Source organism: Otolemur garnettii, unplaced genomic scaffold, assembly GCF_000181295.1.
Source record: "Otolemur garnettii isolate 467f Iridium unplaced genomic scaffold, OtoGar3 scaffold00011, whole genome shotgun sequence".
NCBI lineage: Eukaryota > Metazoa > Chordata > Mammalia > Primates > Galagidae > Otolemur > Otolemur garnettii.
In genome coordinates, this window is record NW_003852406.1 from 15,301,891 (window position 1) to 15,328,362 (window position 26,472).

The 26,472-nt window shown below is 45.9% G+C and overlaps 1 protein-coding gene across 16 annotated transcripts; it reads left to right on the top strand.

Moving 5' to 3' along the window:
* The first annotated feature begins 250 nt into the window (after window positions 1–250).
* Window positions 251–26,341, top strand: TPM1 (tropomyosin 1). Of its 16 annotated transcripts, none has more exons than XM_012801887.2 (10): window positions 251–556; window positions 1,651–1,776; window positions 12,312–12,445; window positions 15,503–15,620; window positions 16,834–16,904; window positions 17,163–17,238; window positions 18,186–18,248; window positions 18,557–18,626; window positions 20,034–20,112; window positions 21,820–21,998. In XM_012801887.2, the coding sequence occupies exons 1-10, from the start codon at window positions 443–445 to the stop codon at window positions 21,821–21,823; spliced, it is 855 nt and encodes a 284-aa protein (XP_012657341.1). In that variant the 5' UTR covers window positions 251–442; the 3' UTR covers window positions 21,824–21,998. The 16 variants fall into 16 exon arrangements, with proteins under 16 accessions (XP_012657341.1, XP_003784447.1, XP_012657340.1 ...); XM_003784399.3 differs by lacking the exon at window positions 17,163–17,238 and adding an exon at window positions 17,669–17,744; XM_012801890.1 differs by lacking the exons at window positions 1,651–1,776; window positions 17,163–17,238 and adding exons at window positions 1,330–1,455; window positions 17,669–17,744 and having other exon boundaries at window positions 258–556.
* The last annotated feature ends 131 nt before the right edge of the window (window positions 26,342–26,472 follow it).

Consider the following 26,472-nt stretch of genomic DNA (forward strand, 5'->3'; position numbering starts at 1 on the left):
TAGAGACTGGGCTCTGGGTCTGGGAGACAGGGGCGCGAAGGGCAGGGGGCAGAGGTTAGCACCCCAGGAGGCCCCGGCTCCCTCTCCCTGGCGCGCAGGTTTGGAAACAGGGCGGCCTGGTTTGGCCGCCGCCTCGGCGGCTCGGGTCCCCATATATAGTCATATCCACCGTCAACCGGGAGGCCGGCAGGCGGCAGCGAATGGGCGAGCGGCCCCCGCGGGAGGGGACACGGGGCGGAGGGAGGAGAGGGGGAAAGAGGGCTGGAGAAAAAAGCTTTTCCAAAAAAGTATTGGCTGTCTTAAGGAATGCGGTCGCCCCCTTGGGAAAGTACATATCTGGGAGCAGCAGGCAGCTCCGCGCTCGCACTCCCGCTCGGCCGCCCGACCGCGCGCTCGCCCAGCCGCTCCCGCCGCAGCCCCAGGGCCCCTCGCCGCCGCCACCATGGACGCCATCAAGAAGAAGATGCAGATGCTGAAGCTCGACAAGGAGAACGCCTTGGATCGAGCTGAGCAGGCAGAGGCCGATAAAAAGGCGGCAGAAGACAGGAGCAAGCAGGTCTGCGCCTCCCCGGCCGGGCGCCCTCACTCAGCTCACCCGGTGTCCGCGAGCCCGGCACCCGAGCCTGGCCCCTGGTTCTCCGCCCCGAGAGCCCGGGGTGCCACCCGCCACCCCCACCCGGAGCGGCCAGGGGCGCGCGTCTGGGACGGGGGAGGGGAAGCGCAAGGCTCAGGCTGGTTCGAACTTAAGTCTGGTTTCCGGACGCTTATTTCCCTTCGCTGGTTCCCAGAGCCCGCGAAGTCAGTCCTAGAGATCTTCTCTCTCAGGTCGGGGAATCAGTTTGGGGGAAGCAGGGAACGGGCACCAGTTCCCGGGGAAGTTTGAAGGAAGGGCAGGGGAGGAGAAAGGGAGTCAGGTCCTGAAAGTGGAGTTCTTCGGACTTTTGACTGGGAGTGGGGAACCTTACTCTGGGATGGAGATTTTGGGGCAGGAAAGGGGGCATGGACGTGTGTCCTAAGAACAAAGATGGGACAGGATGGAGGATACAGCCCCAAAGCCAGGCAACCAGGGGCGTTTTGTGCGCCCCCAAGTTGTGGACTTGAGCCCGCTGAGACTTCGGCCGGAGACTCGTCCCAGGGGAGGCGGGGGTACGGGGTGAGCCACCGAGCGGTTCCAGCTCCGGGAAAGAGAAGGTTACTTAGGGTCCCTTGAGCTTCAACTCGGCAGCGCTCCAAGCCCAAGGGGCCCTTGCCAACCTGGCGCCCTGTGTTGTGTGTGTCTAACACCCGGTCCGTGCCGGCCACCCGCGCCCGCCCGCCGCTGCCCCCTAGCTCGAGGAGGACATCGCGGCCAAAGAGAAGCTGCTGCGGGCGTCGGAGGACGAGCGGGACCGGGTGCTGGAGGAGCTGCACAAGGCGGAGGACAGCCTCCTGGCCGCCGACGAGGCCGCCGCCAAGGTACCCGGGGCGCGCGGCACCGCGCAGCGCACGAATGGCTAACTCTGTCTTTTTCTTTCTCTCTCCCTCCCTGTCTTTCCCTTTCTCTTTCCCGCTGTCCCTGTCCTTTTGGTTCTGTGCACCCACACCTCTCCCTTGCGGGATCACGCTGCCTGCTGCACCCCCCCTTCCCCATACCCTCCGGCCACCTCCCAGCTGGAAGATGAGCTGGTGTCGCTGCAAAAGAAACTCAAGGGCACTGAAGATGAACTGGACAAATACTCCGAGGCTCTCAAAGATGCCCAGGAGAAGCTGGAGCTGGCAGAGAAAAAGGCCACCGATGTAAGTGCACGCTCACACTGCTTCCATCACCTCTTGCCCGCGTGGCCACTCTGGGGTCACCACAGGGCCTGGAGAGCAATGGAGGAGGATTCCCTCCTCCTGCTGGACACCTGTACACAGCCCTGCCATGGCCTGAAGCACTGGATGCAGCCTCTGACTGCTACTGCACACCTGCGTTTATATTTCTCCATTCCTCTCTCTCTCTTTCTCTCTTTTTCTCTACCCGCCTAAGGGTAGAGGTGGGTGGGTGAAAAGCTGGGAGAGTAGAGCAGCTGAAATTGGACTCTGGAGGTGAACTTCACCTCCCTGGTGGCAGAAAACCCCTGAGGTGTCATCACCAAGGTTTGTGCAAGCAAAGAATGCCTAGTTTTCTTTATTTTCTTTCCTTTTTGCCATCTTCAATGGGTGGGAAGTTCTGGATTTTGGTAGTGGGGCCAGTCAGTGTACAGAAAGCCTGGGCTCTAAATCAAAGAAATGACATAGTAGTACTTTCACTTAGAAGGCTGAGCTTCAGGATGGGACACAGAGACACTTTAAGGCTTCCTTTCTCACTAACAAAGTCTTAATCCAGCTCTTAAGATGTGCCTGGGAAGATGATACTTGCTTGGGTTTGCAGTCTGAGGGCACTAGATCCAGAAAGTAAGCTGGGAGTTATATATAGCTCAGTGCTTTATATGGTATAGTGAACTAGCTGCCCCCTGCCCCTCCTGTTCACCCCGCCCCCACCTGTCAGCCTTCTGACAACCACCACATAGTTTCAGGGGTGATGCACACAGGCTAAAGCTCTACAGAGCTTTGTCCGCTGCCCTTTGGAATCTTTTTAATTGAAGAACTTGCCTCTTCTGCCTCAGAAAGTCAAGCCAACCATTAGATTTGCAGAGGATTGGATTCCATTCTAGAAGCTAATTAAGCCTAGAGGCCCAATTAGAAAAGAATTCCTTGGGAAGTTGGTAAAAATTCCAAGAATGTGTGAGTACCAGGGAAAGCTATGCCAAAAGTTGAACCATCAAGTGCAATAGCAGAATTTTTTCTATGAGAGTAAAGTGCTAAGTGCTGAAGGGTCTCACTTCTTGAAACCAGTAATGGTTTTTGTAGCATGAAAGGCTTGAAACATATCTCCAGTGTGCTCTGGAAATGAGAAATTCAGACGTAGGACATTTAGAATCTGACAAACAGAAATGTTCAGTGAAAGTCAAGGTTCCTGGGAAGGAGGTTTAGGGGCAAACACTGACTTAGCTAAAACATTTAAGTTATAAACTACCTGTCTTTAGAAAAAGAACCAAAAAATATATAACTCTAAGCCTGCTTTGTATAATGCAGATCAGATGTCTGTTCCATATATAGCTAAATGGAAAATGCCTGTCTCCCCCAAATTCTCCAGCAGAACGTTTATTTAGCTTTTTCAAAAGAGCCGCTGATAGATCAGGGAGAGATATTCCTTATAAGGGAAAGAATGCAGAGAATTTGAGAATAGCCCAGTAAGACTAAAAGCAAGAGAAAGAAGAAAAATGCTACTTCAACTCTTAAGGAAAAAAAAAAAAGAATAATTATTGTAACTCTGTAGTGCCATCATGTCTTTATTGAAAAGTCTTGTTTAAGGGAGCTTTAGAATCAATGGGGTGGGGCAGAAATGGAAACGCAGCTATTTAAAGTCAGCTAGGGGGCGGGGTCAGCAGGGGAGGGAGGTTCTTGAATGGTGTTTTAGTTCCTTTTTTTCCCACTGGAAAATTGTCCCTAAATATGGAATACTTTTTTTTTTTTTGGTAGTGTATTGGTCATCTTCCCCTTTAAGACACTTTAAGTTGTTTAGAACCTCTGGGGATGTTGAAGTCTGTGAAGAAATGCTGTACTATTATGAGTAGCTTAACTATGGTGGATACCTTCTAAGAACTGTGTCATTAGGTGATTCCAGCATTGTGTGAACCTCAGCATGTACAGTACTTACACAGACCTAGATGGTATAGCCTGCTACACACCTATGTGTGGTTCTGTGGTACAGCCTCTTACCCCTAGTCTACAACCCTGTACAAGATGTTACTGTACAGAATACTGTATGCAATTGTGACACAGATCACTAGGCAATAGGAATTTTTGAGCTCCATTATAATCTTATCGGACAAGCGTTGTATACTTGGTCCATTGTTGACCAAACATTGCAGTGCGTGACCGTAGTTAATTTCTGAACTAGCAAAAATAGCCAAGACTTGAGGAGGAAAAGGCAGATGTCACTAGAGAAAGAAGGAAGTCAGAGGGAAAATACGTAGAATCAAATTGTTTAGTTCCAAAGGGGGCTCTTCCTAGTTCAAAAGGTTGTCATTCAGGAGGTAGCATCCCTGATGGGTTTGTTCTGGATTTTTTGTTGTCTTTCTACTCAAGTGAAAAGTGAGGCTGAAGAAGATAGAAGGCTTGTGGGTTTTGTTTTGTTTCTGTTTTTTGGACCCCAATCCCTTCTGCAATAATTGTAATGTATCTATTTGCAAGATGTGAGTCTCTACCCTCTGTAGGTCTTCCTAAATTAGTGATTCATAACTTTTCTAAACAATCACTTAGGGAAGTTTTAAAACCCAAAGTCAGGCTGCACTCCCAGGCCAATTAAATCAGAATCTCTGGGGGTGGAACACAAATGGCAGTAGTTTTTAAATGCCCAAGTGATTCCAACCTTCCGCCAAGGATGAGAACAACTATCCTGATGACATCAGCATGAAAATGAACTCACCTGAAACTGACCTTCCCAGGTGTTTGAAAAACAGGACATTAAGTCACTAGTTGGCTGCTTGGAGCACTTGCAAGGGTCCATCAGTTTCCCTGGCTGTTTCTGCAGATTTCCAGACACTCGCTACCCCCATCCTCAAAGCTGGACGCCCGGAGCCTGTACGCTTAGGGGAGGAGCTGTAACCTCCGGGCCTGCCTGACCAGATGAACAGCCTGGAAACAAAGCAAGAGGCTCCACCTACAGGATGTGAGGGCTCAAGCTGGGGTTTGTGAGAGTCTCAGCAGAGGCTGTGAGAAACGGGACAGAAAATGATCAGAAAGCAAAGGTTCCTTGTTAGGGCTTGGAGGAGGAGGGGATCGTCAAGCATGTTTTCTTTTTCTTCATTATTCCCACTCTTAAACACATCAAGAGCTGACTTTAAGAGCCTTTTTTTGACAAAGATGAGGGGGAAGGGCCATGAGACTTAGAAGGCATTTTAAAACGCAGCCTGGGGAGACTCCAGTTCCCAGAGATGGATTATTTTATGCAGTTAAGGCGAGAGGCTCTCTCATAAGGTTCTGTGGCCCTCTTTGGGATCGATCCTTTAGAAGGCATCCCAGTCCAATGTAGAATTGGCGCTTAGGGGAGGAGCCTCGTTCCAGGCCCAATTCCAGGCAATCTTACAGGCTGGTCTAAGTAAGACCAGAGAGAGCTTTAAGGAGAAGGGACCTTTGAGATGATTGTGTATACCGAAAGCGAGACTTGCTTTTTTTTTTTTTTTTTTTGCAGTTTTTGGCCGGGGCCAGGTTTGACCCACCACCTGCAGTATATAGGGCCAGCGCCCTACTCCTTTGAGCCACAGGCGCCGCCCAAGGCTTGCTTTTGATAACACGGCTGATTATGGGCCCCAGCCTGACTCTTACAATAGTGCAGGTGTATTATTAATAGCTATCATTTGAGTCCTTAACTATGTACAGAGTATTGTGCTAAGCGCTTTCTTATCTCATAATTCTCATAGCAGCCCTCTGGGGAAAGTACTATTATCTCCACTTCTTCAGAAGCCCAGAGAAGTCAAATTATTTACCCAAAGACACAGAGCAGGGAACCAGAAACCAGATTCAACGTAGGAAAACTGCTTTTAGAACAGAAGTTCCAACCACCATGTTCTTTCTGTTACTGGTTTTCACTTCGTTAAGTTTTTGTCTTTTTATTGTTTTATTTTATTTTATTTTATTTTTCGGTGGTGGAGGCGAGGTTGTGGTTAGGTTCTTGTCTTCTGGGATTCTTTACCACAAGGAAACAGTCTACTTTAGGGCACGTTCAGGCTCTAAACTCCTCGCTCAGCTTCTCTCCCTGCTGGGCATGGGAGTCAGGACTCAGGAGCTGAGCGCTCCCGCGGCCACCAGGAGCCGCCCTCGCCTTTAGCAGCCAGGTCCGTTACCCCAGGTCACCACCGCGCCAGGGAGGAGCGCTGAGCATTTAAGGCACTTACGCAGTGTCCTCCGGCCAGCAGGACTCTGCCGGCCAGGTATCCCTGCAGCGAACCCCGCCCGCCGCTGCCTCGAGCATGCGCAATCCCTCCCGTGGGTCTCAAATTCCCAGGATCGGCGGCGCGCGCCCCGCCCGGCCGTAGCAGCCCTAGGCGCTCGCGCACCGGCCTGCGGTTCGTCTGCACCGCCCGGGAGGCCGCGACTTCCGGGCTGCTCCTGGGCCGCAGGGGGCGCCGCAGTCGCGCAGAGCGGACCGGCGTTCGGCGGCAGTGGCGGCCGCAGCGCAGCAGCCGGCCTCTCCCACCGCAGCCCGCCGCCGCCCAGCGCGATGGCGGGGAGCAGCTCGCTGGAGGCGGTGCGGAGGAAGATCCGGAGCCTGCAGGAGCAGGCGGACGCCGCGGAGGAGCGCGCGGGCAGCCTGCAGCGCGAGCTGGACCAGGAGAGGAAGCTGAGGGAGACCGTAAGGGGCCCACCCATCACCCCGCCACCCCCACACACGCTTCCGGGGCGCACCTGGCGCACCTGGGCCAGCTGGTGCCGGCCCGCCGGTCTCTTCTGCCTTTCCCTACGGTCTCGATGGCCTAAAGTAAAAGCTCCGAGGGGAAGCAGGGGTGGTGTTGAGAAGGTTCTGGAAGCAGCACTTTTACTAGAAAGGGGCTTCCTGTCTGGGGTGGTGGCCTTCGGTCCCTCTGGGGTGTGCAGTTTATACTGCTAGCGTTATTTACTCTGAGAGTGGGGAGGGAGGAGGCCCCTCCTTTTGGAGACCCTTCCGTTGGGAAGGGATGTTGACAGATGAAGGGTGTGAGGCACTGCTGGACTTGGGGGTCTGGGGATGCTACAACTCTGCGGTCCCTGGTGACCCCGTGGTTTCCTGGAAGCCTGTTTCTCTGTGTTGGTGGAGACATTGACAGCTGAACAGGGCCAGCTTATATCGTATGCAGGCCTTTTACCGTTCCCTTTCTTCACCATTCCTCCTCCCAAGTTCTCCTATACAGATAGATAGTCCTTTGTTACCGAGTCTTGAAAAAAGTTGGCTGAATGTCAACGGTTATTGGGTGTATTCTCTTGCCGGCTTCCCGTCCCCCTTGTTGAATGTAATACCTGGCTTCCTTCCTTTCTCCTAAGGCAAATGTATCCAACAAACAGGAACAAGATTTCAAGGGTAGTTTAGGTATTTGATATTTGTTGATTTTGAGTGTGTGTGTTTTAAATCAAGATACTCAGACACCTTGGGAATTTTATGACAAGGCATAATATGATGTCCAGCTGTGCTTAACATACAGCACTGTTCTAAGTTGAGTAAATAGTTGTTTGTACTGGCTGTATGGCTGTCTGCAGACCTGTTTGGCATAAAATATCAAGAAGCCAATGGGTCCTCTTCAGCGGAAAGCCTAACTAGAGGGAATCTCAGATAAAATACAGACAGGAATAAGGAAATCAAAAGGCGAAAGTAATTTTCAGTATTTGCTTTAGAGGGTAAGTCAGCAAAAACCCTGTGATGTCTCTGAATTTGGCTAGGCGATAAATGAATTTCACCTTCCTCTCTGGCTAGCTGCTGTCCTTGAACCATTAGAACTGATAAAACATGATGGATAAGAACAAGAACTCTGCACCCAGACTGCTAAGCTTTGAACCCTGGCTCCACTTCTTACTAACTATGGGCAAGTTACTTAATCGCTCAGTGCCTTGGTTCCCTGGGTGCAAAATGTGAGCAATAATAGCACCTGTGTGTGGGTTAAAGCAGGTGGTTGTAAAGACGCTACAGTGGTGCTTGGCACAACAGTGAGTGCTGAGTGTCAGCTGTTATTACACTACACAGCACTGGCATCTCTTTCAGTTTACCCAGCAAGGGGTCTTAAAAATGGCCCCTTGACATCATAAAAACACCGTTTAATGCTTTTAATCAACAGTATTTTATTTTTGGAACTTGAATGGAGGGAGGAAGTGGGCAGACTAGAAGGAACATTTGCCAGGTTTAGTGGTGGAAGTCAGAAGAACTCCCCTTACCCTGCTAAGAATTGGAATGTGGGATCCTGTACAGGAGGGCCTTGTACTGACTCCTGGCCTAGAGTCACATAGAAGATAAATTTTATGAGGAGCAGTTATTACTTTTAAATTTAACCTTCCATTTTGTGCATCGTTTCTATGCCGGTACTCTTCCTGGTCAGTTGGCTAAACACAGTGCTTTCATTCTTTCCAAAGCTTTATGTCAAAAGTGCAGTTTCATGTTTTAAATAAACTTTGAGAACAGTCTACCTGGGTAAGGACTGGACACAGAACCTTATAAGACAACCATTTGAGGACTGGGTCGTATCATTGAAGAGAGACTGTCAAGTTGAAAATTGTCCCTAACTTCTGAAAGTGGAACTTAAGCATAGCTGATTTAAGTAGTTGTTAAACCTAGCTTGGGCTGTGAGTTGAGCTAGCAGTAACAGTTTCTCTTGGCAGCAAAGATAAAAGGTTTAGTGACTAAGCCACGAACCACTGCAAAAAAAAAATTTGACCGGAAAGTTGACCTAAACTCAAATACTCAAAGGTTCAGACAGGCTGGAGTTAATAGCCTCTATTAATCCAAAACTTACCTTGGTAAAAAGCAGCCATCCCTTATTTCCTCCTGGTTTGTTTTCCCAAGGTGTGTGGGCCCTTGAGAATGTGGGGATGAGGGGACTTTGCTTGGATGTAATGATTGACTAGGTCTCCTAACCTACTCAGGTTTTGTTTGTTTTTTGTCATTGTTAAAAAAAAAAAAAAATACCATAAGGAGTAGATCTCTTTCCTCCTTTCTGGGTAGTACCCAGCAAACAAGGAGACTTAGCAGCTGTAGCTGGTCAGTTCTTAATTGGTAACTTTGTTCAAATCACGGGAAACAACCAATCTACAAAAATTTCCATCCCGTTTCCTCTTAGATTTGGTAGATATTTCTGGGATGAGGAAACTAAGTGCATTTTGTGCTTGCATTGGCACTCCCAGAGTGGCTGTAATTGGAATGTGTACCCTCAATTCTGCCTTCGTATGTAGGCAGGGTGGAGGCGCTGCAATGCCTTGTTCATGTCTGTTCTCCCTCATTATACAAATATGTCTCAGAAATTATGGGCTTTGGCACAGATAGAGGAGGTTGTGTTTATCTATTATGCATGGGAGTGCCCCTTAATGTCATCAGTGGGTTTTTTTTTTTTTCCCCTTTTCTTACCATATAAGGGCAGAAGTTTAGCTTGGCTGTGGTCACTTGGTCTTACAGAGCAAGTTGAGTGAAATCTTCTCTGTATAACTGCTGTTTGCATGAAATAAAAAGATCTGACCTTTGATCATCCCATGTTCCGCAGTGGTTCAGGCAGGACTTTGGAAATATATTCCAGAGGATTTTCTTTTCTTTTTTTTTTTTTTTAAGGATAGTATATGCCCCCGGTATTCTTAATAGCCTTAACTAGAATACCATTTTTTTAAAATAAAAGTCACTTCTACTTTTAATTTTTGTTGTACCATTGGCTAAAACATCTGGACTTCATGAGAAAGCCTTGTAAAAGTGTTTTTGTTTGCTTGGGTTTTTTTATCCACAGATCCGATCTGTTGTAATATTTTCCTGTATTGGGATGGGCATGATCCTGACTCCTATCTAGTGTCTTGTTGGCGGTGGGGAATGGCATTATATGCCCTTGTTTTCTGTATAGATACTATCACCTCGGGGAAGGGTCGTGTGCAATTCTAAGGCCCCTCACAAGTGCAGAGCGTTTGGAGGCTGTTTAACAACAAATCTTCAGGAAGACATTGGTAGCCTTTATTAGCAGAGCAGTGCCCTTTTCGAGTAGCTCATTACATGTTGGAACACAATAGCACTTGTGAAGTGAAAGAAACCAGCATCCCAAACTGAAATTGGGATTGACTTCACTGGCAGCCAACACATGGGCCATTGTTAAAGAGAGCTAACCCAGTACACTATGGTTGATTTATGTGCCTGGAAATAATTTGTATCTGGGGTCTTGACCTCCACGCATGCCTTGTTGTTTATACCTGGTTTTAAATACAGATAGTCGTGTGATGGGCTTCTACTGACAGAGGCAGCAGGTCCTTAAGACTGCCCAGGTACTGTGATGAAAGGAACCTCAGAAAACATCCAAATAAGCCTCAAAACTTAGGGAGAAAGTACACTGGGAATGAAGGCTAGTGAAGTTAACAGGTGTGAGGCTTCTTAGGTATAAAGCATAAGAAGTCAGGAAGAAAAAGTAAAAATAAGAAAGAGAAAGAAGTGTCTTTTAAGTCATAAAATAAAACATATCTTGAATTTTAAGGAACCAAACAGAAGTTTTGATCAGTCCAGCATAACAAGACTTGCAGAGCCTGTCAGAGTCCAGGGTTTTCCCATAAAGATCGACGTGCCTCAGGCACTTCTCCCAAGTCCTGACTTTAACCTACAAGTACCTTTGCCTGTCCTCTGTGACCTCTAAGGCAGTAGACATTGACTTCTCGGCTACAGAGCAAATATTCTTGTCCATGTATGAGCCGTTACCTGTTAGTGTTATTTTTTGACATTTTCTATTTCATACCCTACTTTATTCCAAAAAGGATTGAGATACTTGCTCAGTAGATGGTTTTCATACCAATAATTGTTCCCTAGTCCTAGTTGTGGTCTGTTCCCGAAGGCCTTTCTTGGGGAATTGGGGTGGGTGGTGTGCGGGAGGGTAGGAGAATTTCCCAAGCTGATATCAGAAGAGAGAAAAACTCCAGGAGTAAGAAATGCCAATTCAAAAGTTTCCGGGAGGCCAGGAGGAGAAGTGACAAGTGGAGAGCAGGCACATGGGAAGCCAAGGAACTTGGGTTTTAGTCTTGTCTCGCACCGATGGCTGTGTGGCCCAAGCATACGTCAGCACTCCCGCTCAGAGTTCTCCCCCCCCCCTTCTCTATATAACAATGAGCAGCTTCCACAGAATTTTCCAGCTCCTTTGGGTGGTGGTTGGAGGAATGAAGGAGGTTGCTTATTTATAGAGCAGAATCTCCACACACACACCCATCCCCTATCCCACACCAACTCCCTGAATCAGAATTTCTAGGGATGGGACCTGGAAGTTTGTACTGTTCATTCTCATCTGCTGGTTGATTCTGACACTCAGCCAGTCGGAACTGCTAACTTGGATGGTGCCTAAGCACCCTGCCAACTAAAAAATTGAGATTCCACTTTTCAGACTTATAGGCACTCCTCAGGAGGGGCCAGCTGCCTGCAGGTCTGCTCCGTGTGTGCATACCACTCCGTGTGTGCATACCGTGTCTTGGCTTTGTGTGGCAGCCTGGCTCCTAGAAACAGTCTCCATTCTCCATCATGCCAGGCACCCTGTGGGAGGCCCTGTTGGTATTCCTGTAGGACATATGCCCTAATGTCAAGGACTCTAAGGTTCTACAGGCTGATCCTGGGGGGCAGCAGGTGACATTTATACAGAAGCATCTTGCTGAACACAGTGCCAGGAGCTAAGAGAAGGAATGGTTGGGGGTGGGGTGAAGAAGAGGAAGGACATACATTGATTGGTGGTTTTACTCATTTTTTTTTTTGAGCCCATACTCTGTGCAGAGAACTAGATGTTGATAATTGTAACAATTTCCTATGACAGGATGTGACAGTTGCCTCCATAGAAAAGAAACATTTCAGAGATAGATACCAAGTAAAAATAGTATCCGTGTTGCTCTCTTTAGGCGTTTGATACTTTTCTTCACTTGTAAGAAATTTCATAGGCTGATGTTAAAAACCCTTGGCAAATTTTCTTGGCTCTATTCCAGCGTAAGCGGCTATTCTAAAGAAGTTACTGAAAGAGTCGGGGGTGGGGTGAGAGTTACTAGAATGAGTTGGCTCTATGTATGGTATATATTTTAAAACCAGTGACTTTTAAAATAATTCTAGTTCCTTTGTAAAGCTCCTCTGAGAAAGTGGCTAGGAGAAAGAGTTGTATGAAACTCCTGAGTCTGACTTCTGAGTGTACTGCTGTTATCTTATGTGCCTGAACCTGAGTGAGTCTTGGTGTCTCTGCACACACGTCAGGCCCAGAGGCAGCTATGATAAAGCTCTCCTTTAATGTTGAAATAAAGCCAGGGCATTAAAATCTATGGAAGAAAGGAGAGAATGTCTGTCCGATGAGAATCGTGTGCATAGGTTTGTATATTCCCAAATGTGGATGTGCCTTGTGTAAATGAATGTAAAAAGTGTTTCTGAGAACTCCAGAGTTGACTACGGCTTGCAATGCCCTGAAAGGTAGCTCACCACAGGGCTCGGGCGTCCTGACTGAAGTCAGCGTTTCCGTCCCAGCCTCTTCCTGAAGGCCACTTCCCTCACTTTCTCTCCAACTCTGGAATGCTTTTCACTCTCTGCCTAGGCGGAAGCCGATGTAGCTTCTCTGAACAGACGTATCCAGCTGGTTGAGGAAGAGTTGGATCGGGCCCAGGAGCGTCTGGCAACAGCTTTGCAGAAACTTGAGGAGGCCGAGAAGGCAGCAGATGAGAGTGAGAGGTGAGAACGCCCCATCCGGCCACCTTTTAGCTCAGGCCCTTCCTCCTGGTGGAATGAACAGGAGGGCTTCTCTGATCTCCAAGGTTTAAGGATTTTACAGGTCCCTGGGGGGTTCATTTCCTCCATTCATCCTAGGTACAACTTGGTTGGTTTTGTTCATGTAACATCAGTGGAATACTTACTGTGTGTCAAGTACCGTTCTCAGCCCCAGAGTTATAAAAAGAAAAAGATGTCCTGCCTGCCCTCAGAAAGTGGACCATCCCGTGAGGGAGACAGAAACGTAAACAAGAAATTGCAGGGATACGTGTTGGTTCTTTCATTCCTACTAATCATAGAGCAATTGTGCATTTTTTAAAATACATAGTATAGCTTTATTCTCATATATAAAGAGTATAATGGACGGCATGACTGACTGCATTCACCTGCCCGGGTCAATGCACAGACAGACACACTCCCGGTGTTCGGAGCCCCTTCAGTACTTAACTTGAGAATATAAGATTCTCACAAAGAATCTTAAGCCCAGATAAAAAGAGCTGTGGGCTGTCTTGTGTCAGCCTAATAAGTAGGTGGAAGAAAAAGCACAGGTAACTCAGAAATGTAATCTGCAAAAGTCAATTATTTGGGGCTTGGACTTAACCCAGATGAGACACGTGCACACAAACAGTCCGGTGCGCATGTGTTCTGAGTCTGCCTCCTCCTAACCTGGCTCTCCCTGACTTAATTCTCCAAGATTCAGCTTTTGGACCATAGACCAGCACTGCCTGGGGTGTTCTAGAAAGCATTTCTCTTATGCTCATTTGTTCAAGTTAATGTATTTGCCATGTTGCACAGATACACTCTAAGAAAGACTCCATGAGACGAGAGTGTTCTGCTGCTTAATGGACAGCGCGGCAGTACTGAAGGGGCTCCAAGCACCGAAAGTGTGTCTGTCTGTGCGTTGACCTGGGCAGGTGAATGCAGTCAGTCATGCTGTCCATTTCTCCATATTCAAAGTGATCCTGCCACCAGATATACAGAGTAGTTTCAGACTTTAACTAAAAAGCTTCTTTAAGTCTAAAGTTTTCAGCTTATTATTCACTCTTGCTTAGTGTTTCTTCAAGAGTTTTGGAATTCTTTAAGATGACTAGTCATTTCTTACAGTGTACACGTAACAGTGGTTTTGTGGCTGACTTTCTTTCTGGAAAACTTACCCTTGAGCCGGAGTCCTCAAACTACGGCCCGCGGGCCACATGCAGCCCGCCTAGGACATTTATCCTGCCCATTGGGTGTTTTCGCTGCTGCTGCCTATCCTGCTTAACAGCCGACTCGCCCCAGGGCCCACAGTCCGGCCCTCCAATGGTCTGAGGGACAGTGAACTGGCCCCCTATTTAAAAAGTTTGAGGACCCCTGTCCTTGAGCCTTAAAGGCAACCTATTAATGTTAGACTTTGGAGTAAAAGGAACTTAGAAATCATTTACTACAGTCCCTTGGTTTTATATATGAAAAAACTAGGGCTCAGAAACTTATGAACCTGCCCCAAGGCTCATAGCATATTAGTAGCTAAGCCAAGGCTAGGTCTCAAGTCTCCTCATACAGATTGTTTTTCTTTATTTGAGATAAGGTCTCTGTCACCCAGAGTGGAGTGCAGTGGCACCTTCATAGTTCTCTGTAACCTCAAACTTGTTGACTCAAGCATTCTGCTCACCTCAGCCTCCTAAGTAGCCAGGACCACAGACATGCACCACCACACCTGGCTAAGTTTTTTATATTTTATAGAGACAGGATCTCACTATATTGCTCAGGTTGGTCTCATATTTTTTCCTTAAGCAGTCCTCCTGCATTGGCCTTCCAAAGCACTGAGATTATAGGTGTGAGCCACCATGCCCAGCCTCCTCAGATAGATTCTATTCCTTCATCAAAAACTTGTGGTTTATTTGCCTGCTTAAATTTTAGTAAATTTAACTAAATTTAACATGACCCATAACATGTTAACCCATTTTAACATGATTGCTTATTCCATATATCTGTAAAATTCCACACATCAATTAACATTTTCTGAAACATAACCCCATGCCATAGGACTCTAATATACTCATTAGCATAGAACATGGTGTCGGGCCTGCCTCCCACCCCATCAGGAAAGGGGTGCATTAAGGGAAAAACTTAAGTATTCAGTTGAACCATAGCAAATTACCATTTTTACTAGTCTGAAATAGTCCAATATCAGCAGTTTCATGTGGACCAGACTATATATATATATTTTTAATTTAATGTGCATTAACATTTTTGCCATCATTTTCTTAAGTCTGATCTTTTTTTTTTCTTTTGAAACAGAGTCTTACTTTGTCACCCCGGTACCCACAGCTCAACAGCTGTAACCTGTTGAGCTCCTGACACAGCTCACAGGAACCTCAAACTCTTGGGCTCAAGTAATTCTTGCCTCAGCCTCTCAAGAAGCTGGGACTCTAGGCACTCACCACAACACCTGGCTATTTTTAGGGACAAGGTCTCACTCTGGCTCAGTCTGGTCTCCAACTCATGAGCTCAACCAATCTACCTGTGTTGGCCTCCTGGAGTACTAGGATTACAGGTTTGACCCACTGCACCCAACTTCAGACTATATTTTTATTTGCAGTCGACAGAGTAAAAAGCTTCTGTGTAGAAAGAGGTACTTAAAGATAAATTTGCTTTTGTTCTAGCAGTGGTCCATTTGCAAGCACAGGCTTCCTGCAAGAAAGGAAAGGAATACCATTATATATTTGATACATAAGGCATGTTGGCTTTTTCTGTTTCCATACCTCTTAAATTCAAACAGGATCCTGGCCATGGTACCTTTCATTTAACATTAGATGCCTGGACAGTTTCAGCAGTACCCCAAATCTGAGATTTCATTCACAATGAACAGAGAGAAATGTTTGTCTTTTTTCTGCCTTTAGCTCTGGAAAGTCTTGTTCCATGGTGTGGAATATAAAAGTAACTCTGTGCTCTATTTTGGTCCTCACAGACCACAGCAGTGCAGTGTTTATTTGGGGAGGTCAGCTCTAAATCTTGGGTTTTCCTGCTTGTCTTTCTCTTCAGAGGAATGAAGGTCATTGAAAGTCGAGCCCAGAAGGATGAAGAAAAAATGGAAATTCAGGAGATCCAACTGAAAGAGGCCAAGCACATTGCTGAAGATGCCGACCGCAAGTATGAAGAGGTCAGATCCTGAGGCCCAAAGCCTCGTGGGCTTCTAGCAGTGGCCTTCAGGAGGGCAGGGAGCAGCATACAGCCTTAATTCCTAAGATAAGCAGTCTGCTTCCTTGGCAGAAATGGGTGGTTCTGAGAAGCAAAAGTTCCTTTGTCTCCAGAAAATGGTTCATGTTTTGATCCTGCTAGGGGATCCCAGGCTTTATTATAAAGCTGTTGAATAGCACTGGGAAGAAAGACCACAGCTCTTCTCCTCCACTCCCAAAGGGATAAGAGATATTTCTCTGGCCAGGAGAAAGGAGAGTTGGAACACTTGTGTCTTGTGAAAGGAGGTTCTCAACTCTGCCATGGTGCAGGCGGTTCTTACCAGCATGATTCACCTGGCATGCCCTGTTCAAGCAGCTTAGAGACCACAGACCATGCAGTTACTTGATAGATTCATTCATGGAGGTCTCTCTCCTCAAGGGTTGTAGGAACCCATTGTCAGTGCAGGTTTTTGGCTGAATCAGCTCCTGGTCATGTCCTCGTGAAAACAACCTCCTGTGGCAACAGAGCCAACATTGCCATTAATGTTTTAGTTTTTCCTTATTGTATCACAAGGCCATGAAACGGCATCGACCCTCCTTTTTATTGTTATTATCTTCAGATTACACTCTGCTCACTAATCTTGAATTGCATCAGAGTATCCTTTCTCCTCTCAGGTTTGACTTTGTTAATCATTTCACCACCTTTTCTCATGTTAGCTTCTCTTGTATTCTTCCTCCTCAAAGAGGAGGTTGATGCACCCCAGCTCTAAATTGATGGGGTGCTCAGGTTTATTTTCAGTGTCTTCCTGACACCTGTCTTCCCCCACCTTTTCAGTATAAAATACATCATGCCTCACCCTACTGCTATTTTTAAGGTTATGAATTTCATATTGCTCTCTCCTTCCACATTTTGGTCTGGCCGCTGTGTAATTATACACACACCTAGTGCAGACTTCAGTTGACACTGCCCAGTCGTAACTAACCACTCTGGGTCTTTGTGAGCAGAAGCCTCTCACCACCTCTCTGTGGCTACTCCTACCAGAGAGTTGCTTCTCTCCAGTTGACTGGAAAGAGGATCATCATGTTTGTAGACAAAGACCTTTAGGGGCTGATGGGATCTGATCCCCACTCCCACGTCCTCCTGCGCAAGCTTGCAAGCCCCATGGTGTCTGTGTGTGCTGTGTTTTGCTGCTGCAGGTGGCCCGCAAGCTGGTCATCATTGAGAGTGACCTGGAACGTGCAGAGGAGCGGGCTGAGCTCTCAGAAAGGTAAGCAGCCCTGGCGCCCAGAGGCCACGTGTGGGGTGCTGCAGAGCAGTGACTAAACAGCATGACCTTCTGGCAGCTGCACATTTACCTGTTTCAGCTCCGGGCTCCTTTTGTGCTCATTTGATGCGGATGAGCCACGAGTATGGAACGTGGAGGACTCGTGTGGGGTGTCTATGTATGAATGCGTGTATCACTGCATGCCTTACCTGCACACTGATTTTGTGAATGGCCTTGTGCATTTCCTGTGTCCACTAACAGCCAAGTTCGACAGCTGGAAGAACAATTAAGAATAATGGATCAGACCTTGAAAGCATTAATGGCTGCAGAGGATAAGGTACTGATGGTTCATGTGTGGTTTTGTAGGTTTAACTGCAACCCAGATGTCTTTCAGCTTCCAATGCCTCCTGGTTGGTTTGGTATAACGACTGCACCTTCACTACACCCTCTGCTATACATATCTTGCTTTAAGTGCTTTCCCTTGGTCCTTTATGCTCCTTTGTTTTTCCCTTCATAAATGCTTCTTTGGGGAGCCAAAAAAGAAGCCAAGTTATCATACTTCAGAGTTGGGGATTGTTACCTTGCCTTTCTGTTATTGCAAGGTCGGAGGGACAGCAAAATGGATATTTCAACACCTGATGACTTGGCTACTTTAAGGCAGCCCATCGTCTCTAGGACTTGGTTTTCATTTTTTCCCCTCCCTCTCCTTTTTCTCTCCTTCCTTTGGCTTGTCTCCCACCCTTTCTGCCTCTGATCGAAAACATTAGCAAATGTGCCGAGCTTGAAGAAGAATTGAAAACTGTGACGAACAACTTGAAGTCACTGGAGGCTCAGGCCGAGAAGGTAGGCCAGGAGCATGGCGTGGGGGAAAAGGCATCTTTTAAGAGCTGCACGAAAGAGGCGAATTTTTCTTCTTCTAAGGGCCTGCTGATAAAAGCCAACAGTCCAGTAGACATTTTAGTACATGGCAACATTGCAAGGGCATTTCCTGCTGGTTAACGGACAGCAGATTATTTTTTTGAATAGAGAATTTGTTAGGTACGTAAGTCATCAATTTAATTTAAACCAAGTGCCAAATGGATAAGTTATCTTGTTCTCATCCCATGTAAAACAATAGGGCAGAAGGCAGAGACTGTATTGTAGTATGCCATTGGATATCAGAGGTTGTGTTACCTCCTGAGAGCTCTTTAACATCTGGTGGCTGGGCTGGCGCGTTCTCTGCGTTGGAAGGCATGAGGAGAGTGAGCTGCAGCCTGACATCTGGAATGCTCTTTCTAATTACAGTACTCTCAGAAGGAGGACAAATATGAAGAAGAGATCAAGGTCCTTTCTGACAAGCTGAAGGAGGTAATATTATGAAAGTTTTGTATGAAACCAACCGGATTTTAAATGAATTTGTTTTCACGGAGTGGTCAGGGATTTTTCATTTTAAGGTTAATAGGATTCAACTCAGGAATATGCAGAGGTGGTCTTGGAGTGTATGAGTTGTGCTAGCTGCCAGCTCTCGTGGTAGTTTCTGTTGAAACTAACAAGTACTTTCAGACCATTTTTACGAGTGATATGCTTCATTTTCATCCTTGAGTCTTTCCTATATTTGTAGCTACTGGAAACATAAAACTTCCCAACTTTGACTCAGATAAATTAAATCATTACAGGCTGAGACTCGGGCTGAGTTTGCGGAGAGGTCAGTAACTAAATTGGAGAAAAGCATTGATGACTTAGAAGGTAAGATCTTAAGTGTCGTTTTTAATTTCATCCTTATGGTTGAATACTGACCTGGCAAAATGATTTTCCATTCCAAGGGCATCCGCCTTGATACACTTCTTTGCTCTTGCACATTCTTCCTTTCTGTCCTCTGGAGTTTTCATCTGTGGCTCTTAAACTCTTGGACCTGAGTCCTCTGCTCACAAGGTGACTGTTTAGCCACCAGCCATTATGGCAAATGCAATCTCACTCTACTTCATGTTCATCAGAAGGGTGACAGGTGCATTTTTCCTTGTGAGTGAGGTGCTTACAGGTGCTTATATACTCTAATATATTTGGTATCTTTGTTTTTAGGTACAACTCATCTTCTTCCAAGTTTTAATTCAATGCATGAGGTTTTCTTTTTAGTTCATTTGTTACCTTAGCAAAATAGTCTATATCTTCAAAGAGGGGGAAATCAATAGAGCATTGTATTTGAGATTATACTTAAGCATTTCTCCCCTAAAAAATATAGGTTTCATTTTAGTAAAACCCATCGTATCTCACAGAAATCCTAAAGGTTCAGCTTTGAGGCTTGCGAAGGGTTAGCTGTGAAAACAAAAAAGTACATATAATCCCAAGCAGAAGGGTTAGAGGCAAGACTAGGGCTTGGTGTGCAGATAATAACAAAGTGGAGAGGACAGAATGACAAATGATTGCAAAACAACATGCCCGAGGGCAGCAGAGTGGGAAGCCTTCATCATTACAGAAACTAAATTGCACCCCTGCCACAGTGCTACCATAAGAAGCGTGGCTCTCTGCTTTGCAAGGCTCCTAGACCAGTAACAGGCAGCTTGAGTGGGAAGACCACAGGAGTAGTCTAACTGACACTAAGAAATGGATATCCCAGTGGTCTAGCTTGGTCAGGAAGTCAGTGGTTTGAAGGTGGAACCAGATAAGAATTGCTGGCTATCATCACAAATTGTTCTTCCAAAACACTGCCCTCGATGTTTTTTTTTTTTTTCCATTGTTTACAGCTGCAGGTGGCTGACTTACTCCAGTGTTATTAAAATATAGCTGTGCAAAAAAAAAACCAAAAGGTTCCATTACCCACCCAGGAGACAGCTTTCTGTGGTTGTTTTTTATTTTTTTTTTTTAGGATTTAACATGGTTTACTGATATACCTACCATATTTGTTATGATTTTCATATTGAGTCTTTCTCATTTTATTTTCTAATGGGTTTTGTTCTCTCTGTTTTTGTTTCGATTCATTTAAAAAACCAAACGCACGCCTCCTGCATTGGCCACCTGCTGCGGCACCAACCCCTTCATGCATTGCCCTTTCCTTGCTGCTGTGTGGGGATGGCGCCCACGCCACCCTCGCTCACCCTCCATCTCTTGATCACTCTCCATGTCCTTGCACCTCTGCCTTCCACTTCCTGGTCATAGACGAGCTGTACGCTCAGAAACTGAAGTACAAAGCCATCAGCGAGGAGCTGGACCACGCTCTCAACGATATGACTTCCATGTAAATGTTCATCCACCCTGCCTGCTCACATCCATGCCTCATGCTAATGGGAAAAACTCACCACTGCTCGCTTCTTTGCTCTTTGATCTCCATCTTTGCACCCTTTAGTTCCCTCTCCTTTGTGTAACTTAGAGTAGTTGTTTTTGCACTTTCTACTAATACGAACGCCAAGTAGGTGAAGTCTGTATGAATCATTTTCCTTTCAGAATCGTTTCATTTTGTAAACGCTGAACCAGATTAGTCTCACGGAGCAGTGAACTGGAAAATGAATGACCATGAGCACTGTCTAATCAAACTAAAAAGGCCGTGCAATGGCAAAGGAACTTCTCAAGAAATACCAGAAATTGGTTTCCTGAGGTTCAATTAAGTACCATGTGATCATTTTCATAAAAGAAATATAAATGTAAGGAAACCCTGAAGTATCAGGGTATTAAGGATCTAAAGAAAAGGAAATTGGCAAGATCCCACACAGATTAAAGAATGGTGCTATAAAAGATCATCTCATCTTCACGTTTAAGAATTTTAGAGTAGGCCAGGCACAGTGGCTCACACCTGTAGTCCTGGTACTCTGGGAGGCTGAGGCAGGAGGATCACCTGAGGTCAAGAATTGGAGACCTGCCTGAGCAAGAGTGAGACTCTGTCTTTACAAAAAATTAGCTGTGTGTCATGGCACACGCCTGTGGTCCCAGCTACTCAGGAGGCTGAGGGAGGCAGGAGGATGGCTTGAGCCCAGGAGTCTGAGATTGCAGTGAGCTGTGATGATGCCACTGCACTCTACCTGAGCAACTGAGACCCTGTGTCAAAAGAAAAAAAAAAAGCTAAAGTAAACTGAATCCTCTGCTGAGACACCAAGCCTCTCAACCCTCTAATTTTCTGTTTATATGAAAGGAATTAACCCACAATAAATATTTACTACAGCCTGTGTCAAAGAAATGGGAAATAAAGCACAGATTATACAATGTGGGTTTGGGAGTTAATGGCCCAGATTTTACTGTGAAGCAGTAAGGGTTAGTTAGAGTAGGTAGCAAACATACACAACTAATTCACATGTTACTAACCACACTTAAGCTTTTTCTTCTACCTCTTTAAATTCTAACCTGGAATGTTTCACGGAGGTTCTCCATTCTAATATCACGCTGGATTCCACTGAAGCTAGAAGTGTTATTTTCCAGGCCTACCTGTCATTCCTTTACCCATACAGAAAAATGACAGCTTGGAGAGTGTGGCCTGTGCCTGCTGCTGCCTTAGAGGTTATAAGATCTCAACCAGAAAAGCCCTTAGAGACATGACTGTCACCATGGAAATGAGAGAGACTCTGGTCTTCTCTTCCCTCATTTGCAAATAAGGGGACGGATCACATCTGTCTCTAAGGTCTTTTCCACTGCTAAAATGTGGCGATTCTATGGAAAAACTTTTACAGTCAAGCATGATTAAATATTCTGAGAGGGAGGGGTTTAACTTAAATTTGTTTTTCAAGTCTGCTCCTGGGTCTTCTTAAAATGGACCCTTACTCACAGGGGCTGGTGGTGGCCTCAGGTGCAGACCGGTGGGCAGGGATGGAGATCCTCCCTAGGCTGCGGCGGGCAGGGCGTTTTGCATGCCTGCTGTCTGGCTCTGTTTCAAGTGCTACCCTCACCTGTGAGTTTGGTTTTCCGTTTTTCCATTGTGCCACTTTTTCTTTTTCTCCCATCTTTTATCTTCACACAGATAAATTTCTTTGCTTCACTTCTCTCAAGACTCCTCCTTGGAGCTGGATGTCCCACCTCTCCGCTCTGCGTTTTCCTGGCTCTCTCTCTTAGCACCCTGCCTTAGAGCCAGGCTCACACTGTGCTTCCTATTGTACAGAAGCTCTCCGTTTCAGTGTAAAATAAACACTGTGTAAGCTATTTCTGTTTGCTATTCTTTTTACGTATTTATTGACATTTTAGTTTCAACACTGAATAAAACGACAAATCTGCTTCACACATATGAGGGTTACTTCTTGGCTGCTGCTTTTTTCTTTTTTCTTCTGAACGTTGTACTTTAATATCAGGAATTCCTAAAGTAAATAGTTAATAGTTCCTTGTGGAACTTTTAGAAAATGCCCAGGCCTGCATCCCTCTCTGAGGTTTGGTTTCCAAAGGTTAGAGTGAGGCTTGGGCATCTGTGGGATTTTTTTTTTTTGGAAATTGCGACGGTTCTGCTATGCAGTAGGGGTTGAGAACCTCTACCGGGGGACATTGATTGCTTGTTAGGAGTCAGAAGATCTGGCTTGATCGGTGTCTCCCTCTGCCAGAGGTTTAGTTTGGGATGTGGTGGTTGATGTGGAGGCCCTGCTTGGGAGGACATGGCTAACGAATGCAAGGCTCATGATGAATGGCTCCATGGCTGTTCCACAAGTGCTAGGAATTTACACATTGGGAAAGGAAAAACAGAACTTGGATGCAGACGATGTAAGCTGTAGTTATTTTTGTTCATCCTTTACAGCTCAAAGATAAGTTCAGGCTTTTTCAAAGTCTATTCATCACTCACCCACCTCATTTTGATCACGAAAATGACCTATTAGGTTTTCTGGATATGGTTACTCTGTTCAAAAGAGGTGAAATGCTTTTTAAAGTATCTTTAATACTGTGAATTAAAGTATCTTAGTAGTAGTGTGATAGCGTTCTTAAAATTTAGACTCTGCCTTGAGAGTATAAGGACTTGTTATTTCATATCTTTTCCTAAGGCTCCTTGGGCCTGCTTCTGTCCGTGATCCCTGCCTTGTTCTCCTTTAAATTAAGAATAATATAAAATATGCCTTACTTTGAGTAGCCCAGCTTCCTACCATAGACAAAATGGCCAGTCTGAAAGTTCTGCTGAGCGGATGTTCAGTTAATTCTGAAAGCACATCTGTTTTGGGGAAACCCTTCTGAAAACTTGAATACTTTCTATAAGTTCAGACTCTCCTAAGGGAAATGGGGAGCTTATGGATTGGGAAGGCAGGTCTAGAGTAGCCCAAGGAAGTATGTACACACAAGAGGATAAACAGCTAGTTTAGTTTCAAGAAATTGGAAGCCAGGCTGCTAATTCAGAGGGCCAGGCCATAGCAGATGCTGCAAGAGGAATAAACCAGAAGCACCACTGAGTCTGGGCACTAGAGGCCTCCGCCATCTGGGAGTCTCCATAGAAAAGGAGGAGAAAACACTTCCAAGGGTATAAATGTGTCTGCTCCCTGCCCCTGGGCCTCTCATGGTACCAGCTCCCTGGCAGCTGAAGTGGAGAAGGTTCCCAGGACGCTGTGGGAGGGACCGGTGTCTTTCAGCCGAATTCACATTGACCATCTGGATTCTCTAGGGGTTCTGCAAACTTCTTCCATTCCAGCTTGACCAAACATGTGGGCTCAGCTAACCAAGGCAGCTTGCCCGCCCATAGTGACAGTGCCCTTTGTCAGTAGTGTGACTATATAAAGGGATTTACATTTTGCAACCCCCAATCATATGCCACAGGCAAGATGCTGTGGGAGGTAGTGGGGGTGTGGTAAAGAGATGAGCTGGCTCTGTCGTGGGAAGATAAATGAGAGAAGCACGTCTGGAGGAGCAGGCATTAGGCATTTAGAGCCAACAAGGAAAAGAAGAATTCTGACCGGAACAGGTCCATTTGACCCAGGTTTTGAATATTCAGAAAATCTGGATTAGCAAAGAGGACAAGACAGTGGGTATTTCATGCTAGAAAACATAATGGGCACAGACAGCATCTTCCCATCTCCTGCCGTTTATGAGACTGTTAATGTGAGAATTGCTCAATATCCCAAGAGCCCTGCTGGCTGCTGATGACATATTTTCCCCAAGGGCAGGATTGTTAGCTTTTCAAGGTCATTAAGTATTTCTAAGTCCAGCTTGTCACCATCATTCAAAGCAACCTTCTACCTCCTGGTGGGTTCCAAGCATTTGCCTGTCATTGTTTAGGTATCCCTTGGATGTCAGCTACAGACAGACTCTTGTGGCTTGCTTCCTAGCTATATGAGCAAATTGCTTATCAGAACGTGAAGAGTATATCACACTGGTCCTCTTGTAGATGTTCCAAATTCTACTCACTTTAGCACCCACCAAACATGAGTGCCATCCTCTTGCTGGCAGATAGCAAGCAAATACATTCTTAATCAGTAATTAGTGGTGATAATGCTTGTTCCTTTACTGTTTGAATAGGGTAACACACTGTCAAGGTTGGACAAGAGTTTAGAATGTGTATGCTGTATCATGTTGATGAGGGAGGGGGTGGCGGGGATGGGGGGGAGACAGGGACTTAGTTCTGCATTTCAGATTTTTTATGCAGCAGAAACAGTAGCCCCTGCTGGATATTACTTGAGGGTAAAGCCTCCCCGATGAACATAGAGGAAGAGGTGGGCAGAAATGGGCAGTGTGAGGTTTACCCGCAGTCCTCCACTGAGCCCCCTAGCAAGGGGTGCAGATGAGCTGGGTTCACCTGCAGCCAGGCCTCAGTTCCCAAACCTGTTGCCAGAAAGTGTATGGCTCAGTTCACAAGGTGGTTTAGTGAAATACAAGAGGAACATTCCCTCTTCCTTTTCCCATATTGTCTCCTCTCCTCTCCTCTCCTCTCCCCCCCCTTCCCCTCCTCTCTCTCCTCCCTCTCCTCCCCTCTCCTCTTCCCCCCTCCTCCCCTTCTCCCCTCCTCTCTCTCCTCCCTCTCCTCCCCTCTCCACCCAACCAAAGGAGAAATTCTTGCTCCTCCTAAGTCTGCTAAACCTTTTACCATCCATCCTTCTGGGCACAGGACAGATGACCGTGGGGTAAGAGTACACTGCTCAGCAAGTGACCCGTTGCTGTCCTGCCTGAGGTATCTCTGTGTTCTCTGTTAACTGCCTCTCACCATGTCTGGCTAACCTCTCTTCCTTCTGCCTCTTGTTTTCTGCTAACCTGCTTGCTGACCTGTTCAGATCAACTCTACCAGCAACTTGAGCAAAACCGCCGCCTAACTAATGAACTAAAGCTGGCCCTGAATGAGGATTAAACTTAAGTGTGAAAAGACTTGGGCTGAATTCTAGGAATGGAGCCCGTGTGCTGGAAGGCTAAGACTGTGCTCCCTCCAGCTAGGGTTGTAACAGTCACTTTCTGCAGAAATGCAAGTGAAAGGAATTGCTGGAAAGGCTGGCTTTGCCTGTATTTTTCTCTGTATAGCTGGAATAATTAAATTCTCTTTAATCCCAAAACAGCATTTATGGTAAAATATTGATATCACTTTAGCGTTCCTCTTTGCAATATTTTGTCCTCTTGATTGAACTGTTATGTATTAAGAACCAAAAGAAAGAAAAGGTTTTCAATTTCCCGCAGACAACTGTGAGTCCTTTAATTACATATTCACATTCCTAACTTCTTAATATCTGGTATAGTGTTTGAAATATGATTAAATGTACCTATGCTTGGGCAAAATAGCTTTTGAAAACAGGAGCTCATGTCAGAAGTCCCTGGTTGTCTGAAAGGTATGCTTTATTTGGTTTAATGGTATTGGAGTCTGGGGAGAATGTCGTGCTAATAATAAATAGAACGCTGTTAAAACACTAAGAGAATATCCCAATGAAGTGTGCATGAAATACATGGATAATTTTTTTTATGAGCAGTAGAAATAAATCATTTTAAACATTGTCAGAAAACCTGTTTTATGGCATCTGTTTTCTGTGAGATTGTGTTGCAGCACAATTCCCAGACCTTTAACTGCTTGTAGCTCAGAAATGTCTGCTGTCATTAACTTCTCCAGTTTGTATAACAGTGCTGCAAGCTGTACTTGGTTTTTACCTCTCCCTTTTCCCACGGCATACGATCAGTGAGCCTTCACCAAACCCACCTGCGTTTTATTCTCAGAGTAGATTGTTGGTGAAGGGGCACGTGACCACGCTGAGCCTCTGCCGGGGGTTCCTTCGGGTAGAGACCTCTTCCCTCTTCCTAGGTCCTTATCTGGAAATGAGTGATGTCTTATAAGCATGCCTAGTGCTAATCATCTCATCCTGTGTTTGTGATTGATGTTTGCCTGCCTAAATGTACAAACCATCCTTGTGTCCAAAGAGCAGCTATTCATGACTTAATTTTCTAATCCCACCACAGAGAAAGTGGCTCATGCCAAAGAAGAAAACCTTAGTATGCATCAGATGCTGGATCAGACTTTACTGGAGTTAAACAACATGTGAAAACCTCCTTAGCTGCGACCACATTCTTTTGTTTTGTTTCATTGTTTTGTTTTTTAAAAACTGCTTACCATGAAACCCCTTCAATGCATTTCTATTTACTTTTTTACCGCTGTCACAAATACATCTGCAGTATACCATGTCAAGGTGATAATGGTTTAAATGTGCCATTTCCCAAGTTGATGTTGCCACACTTTACGGAC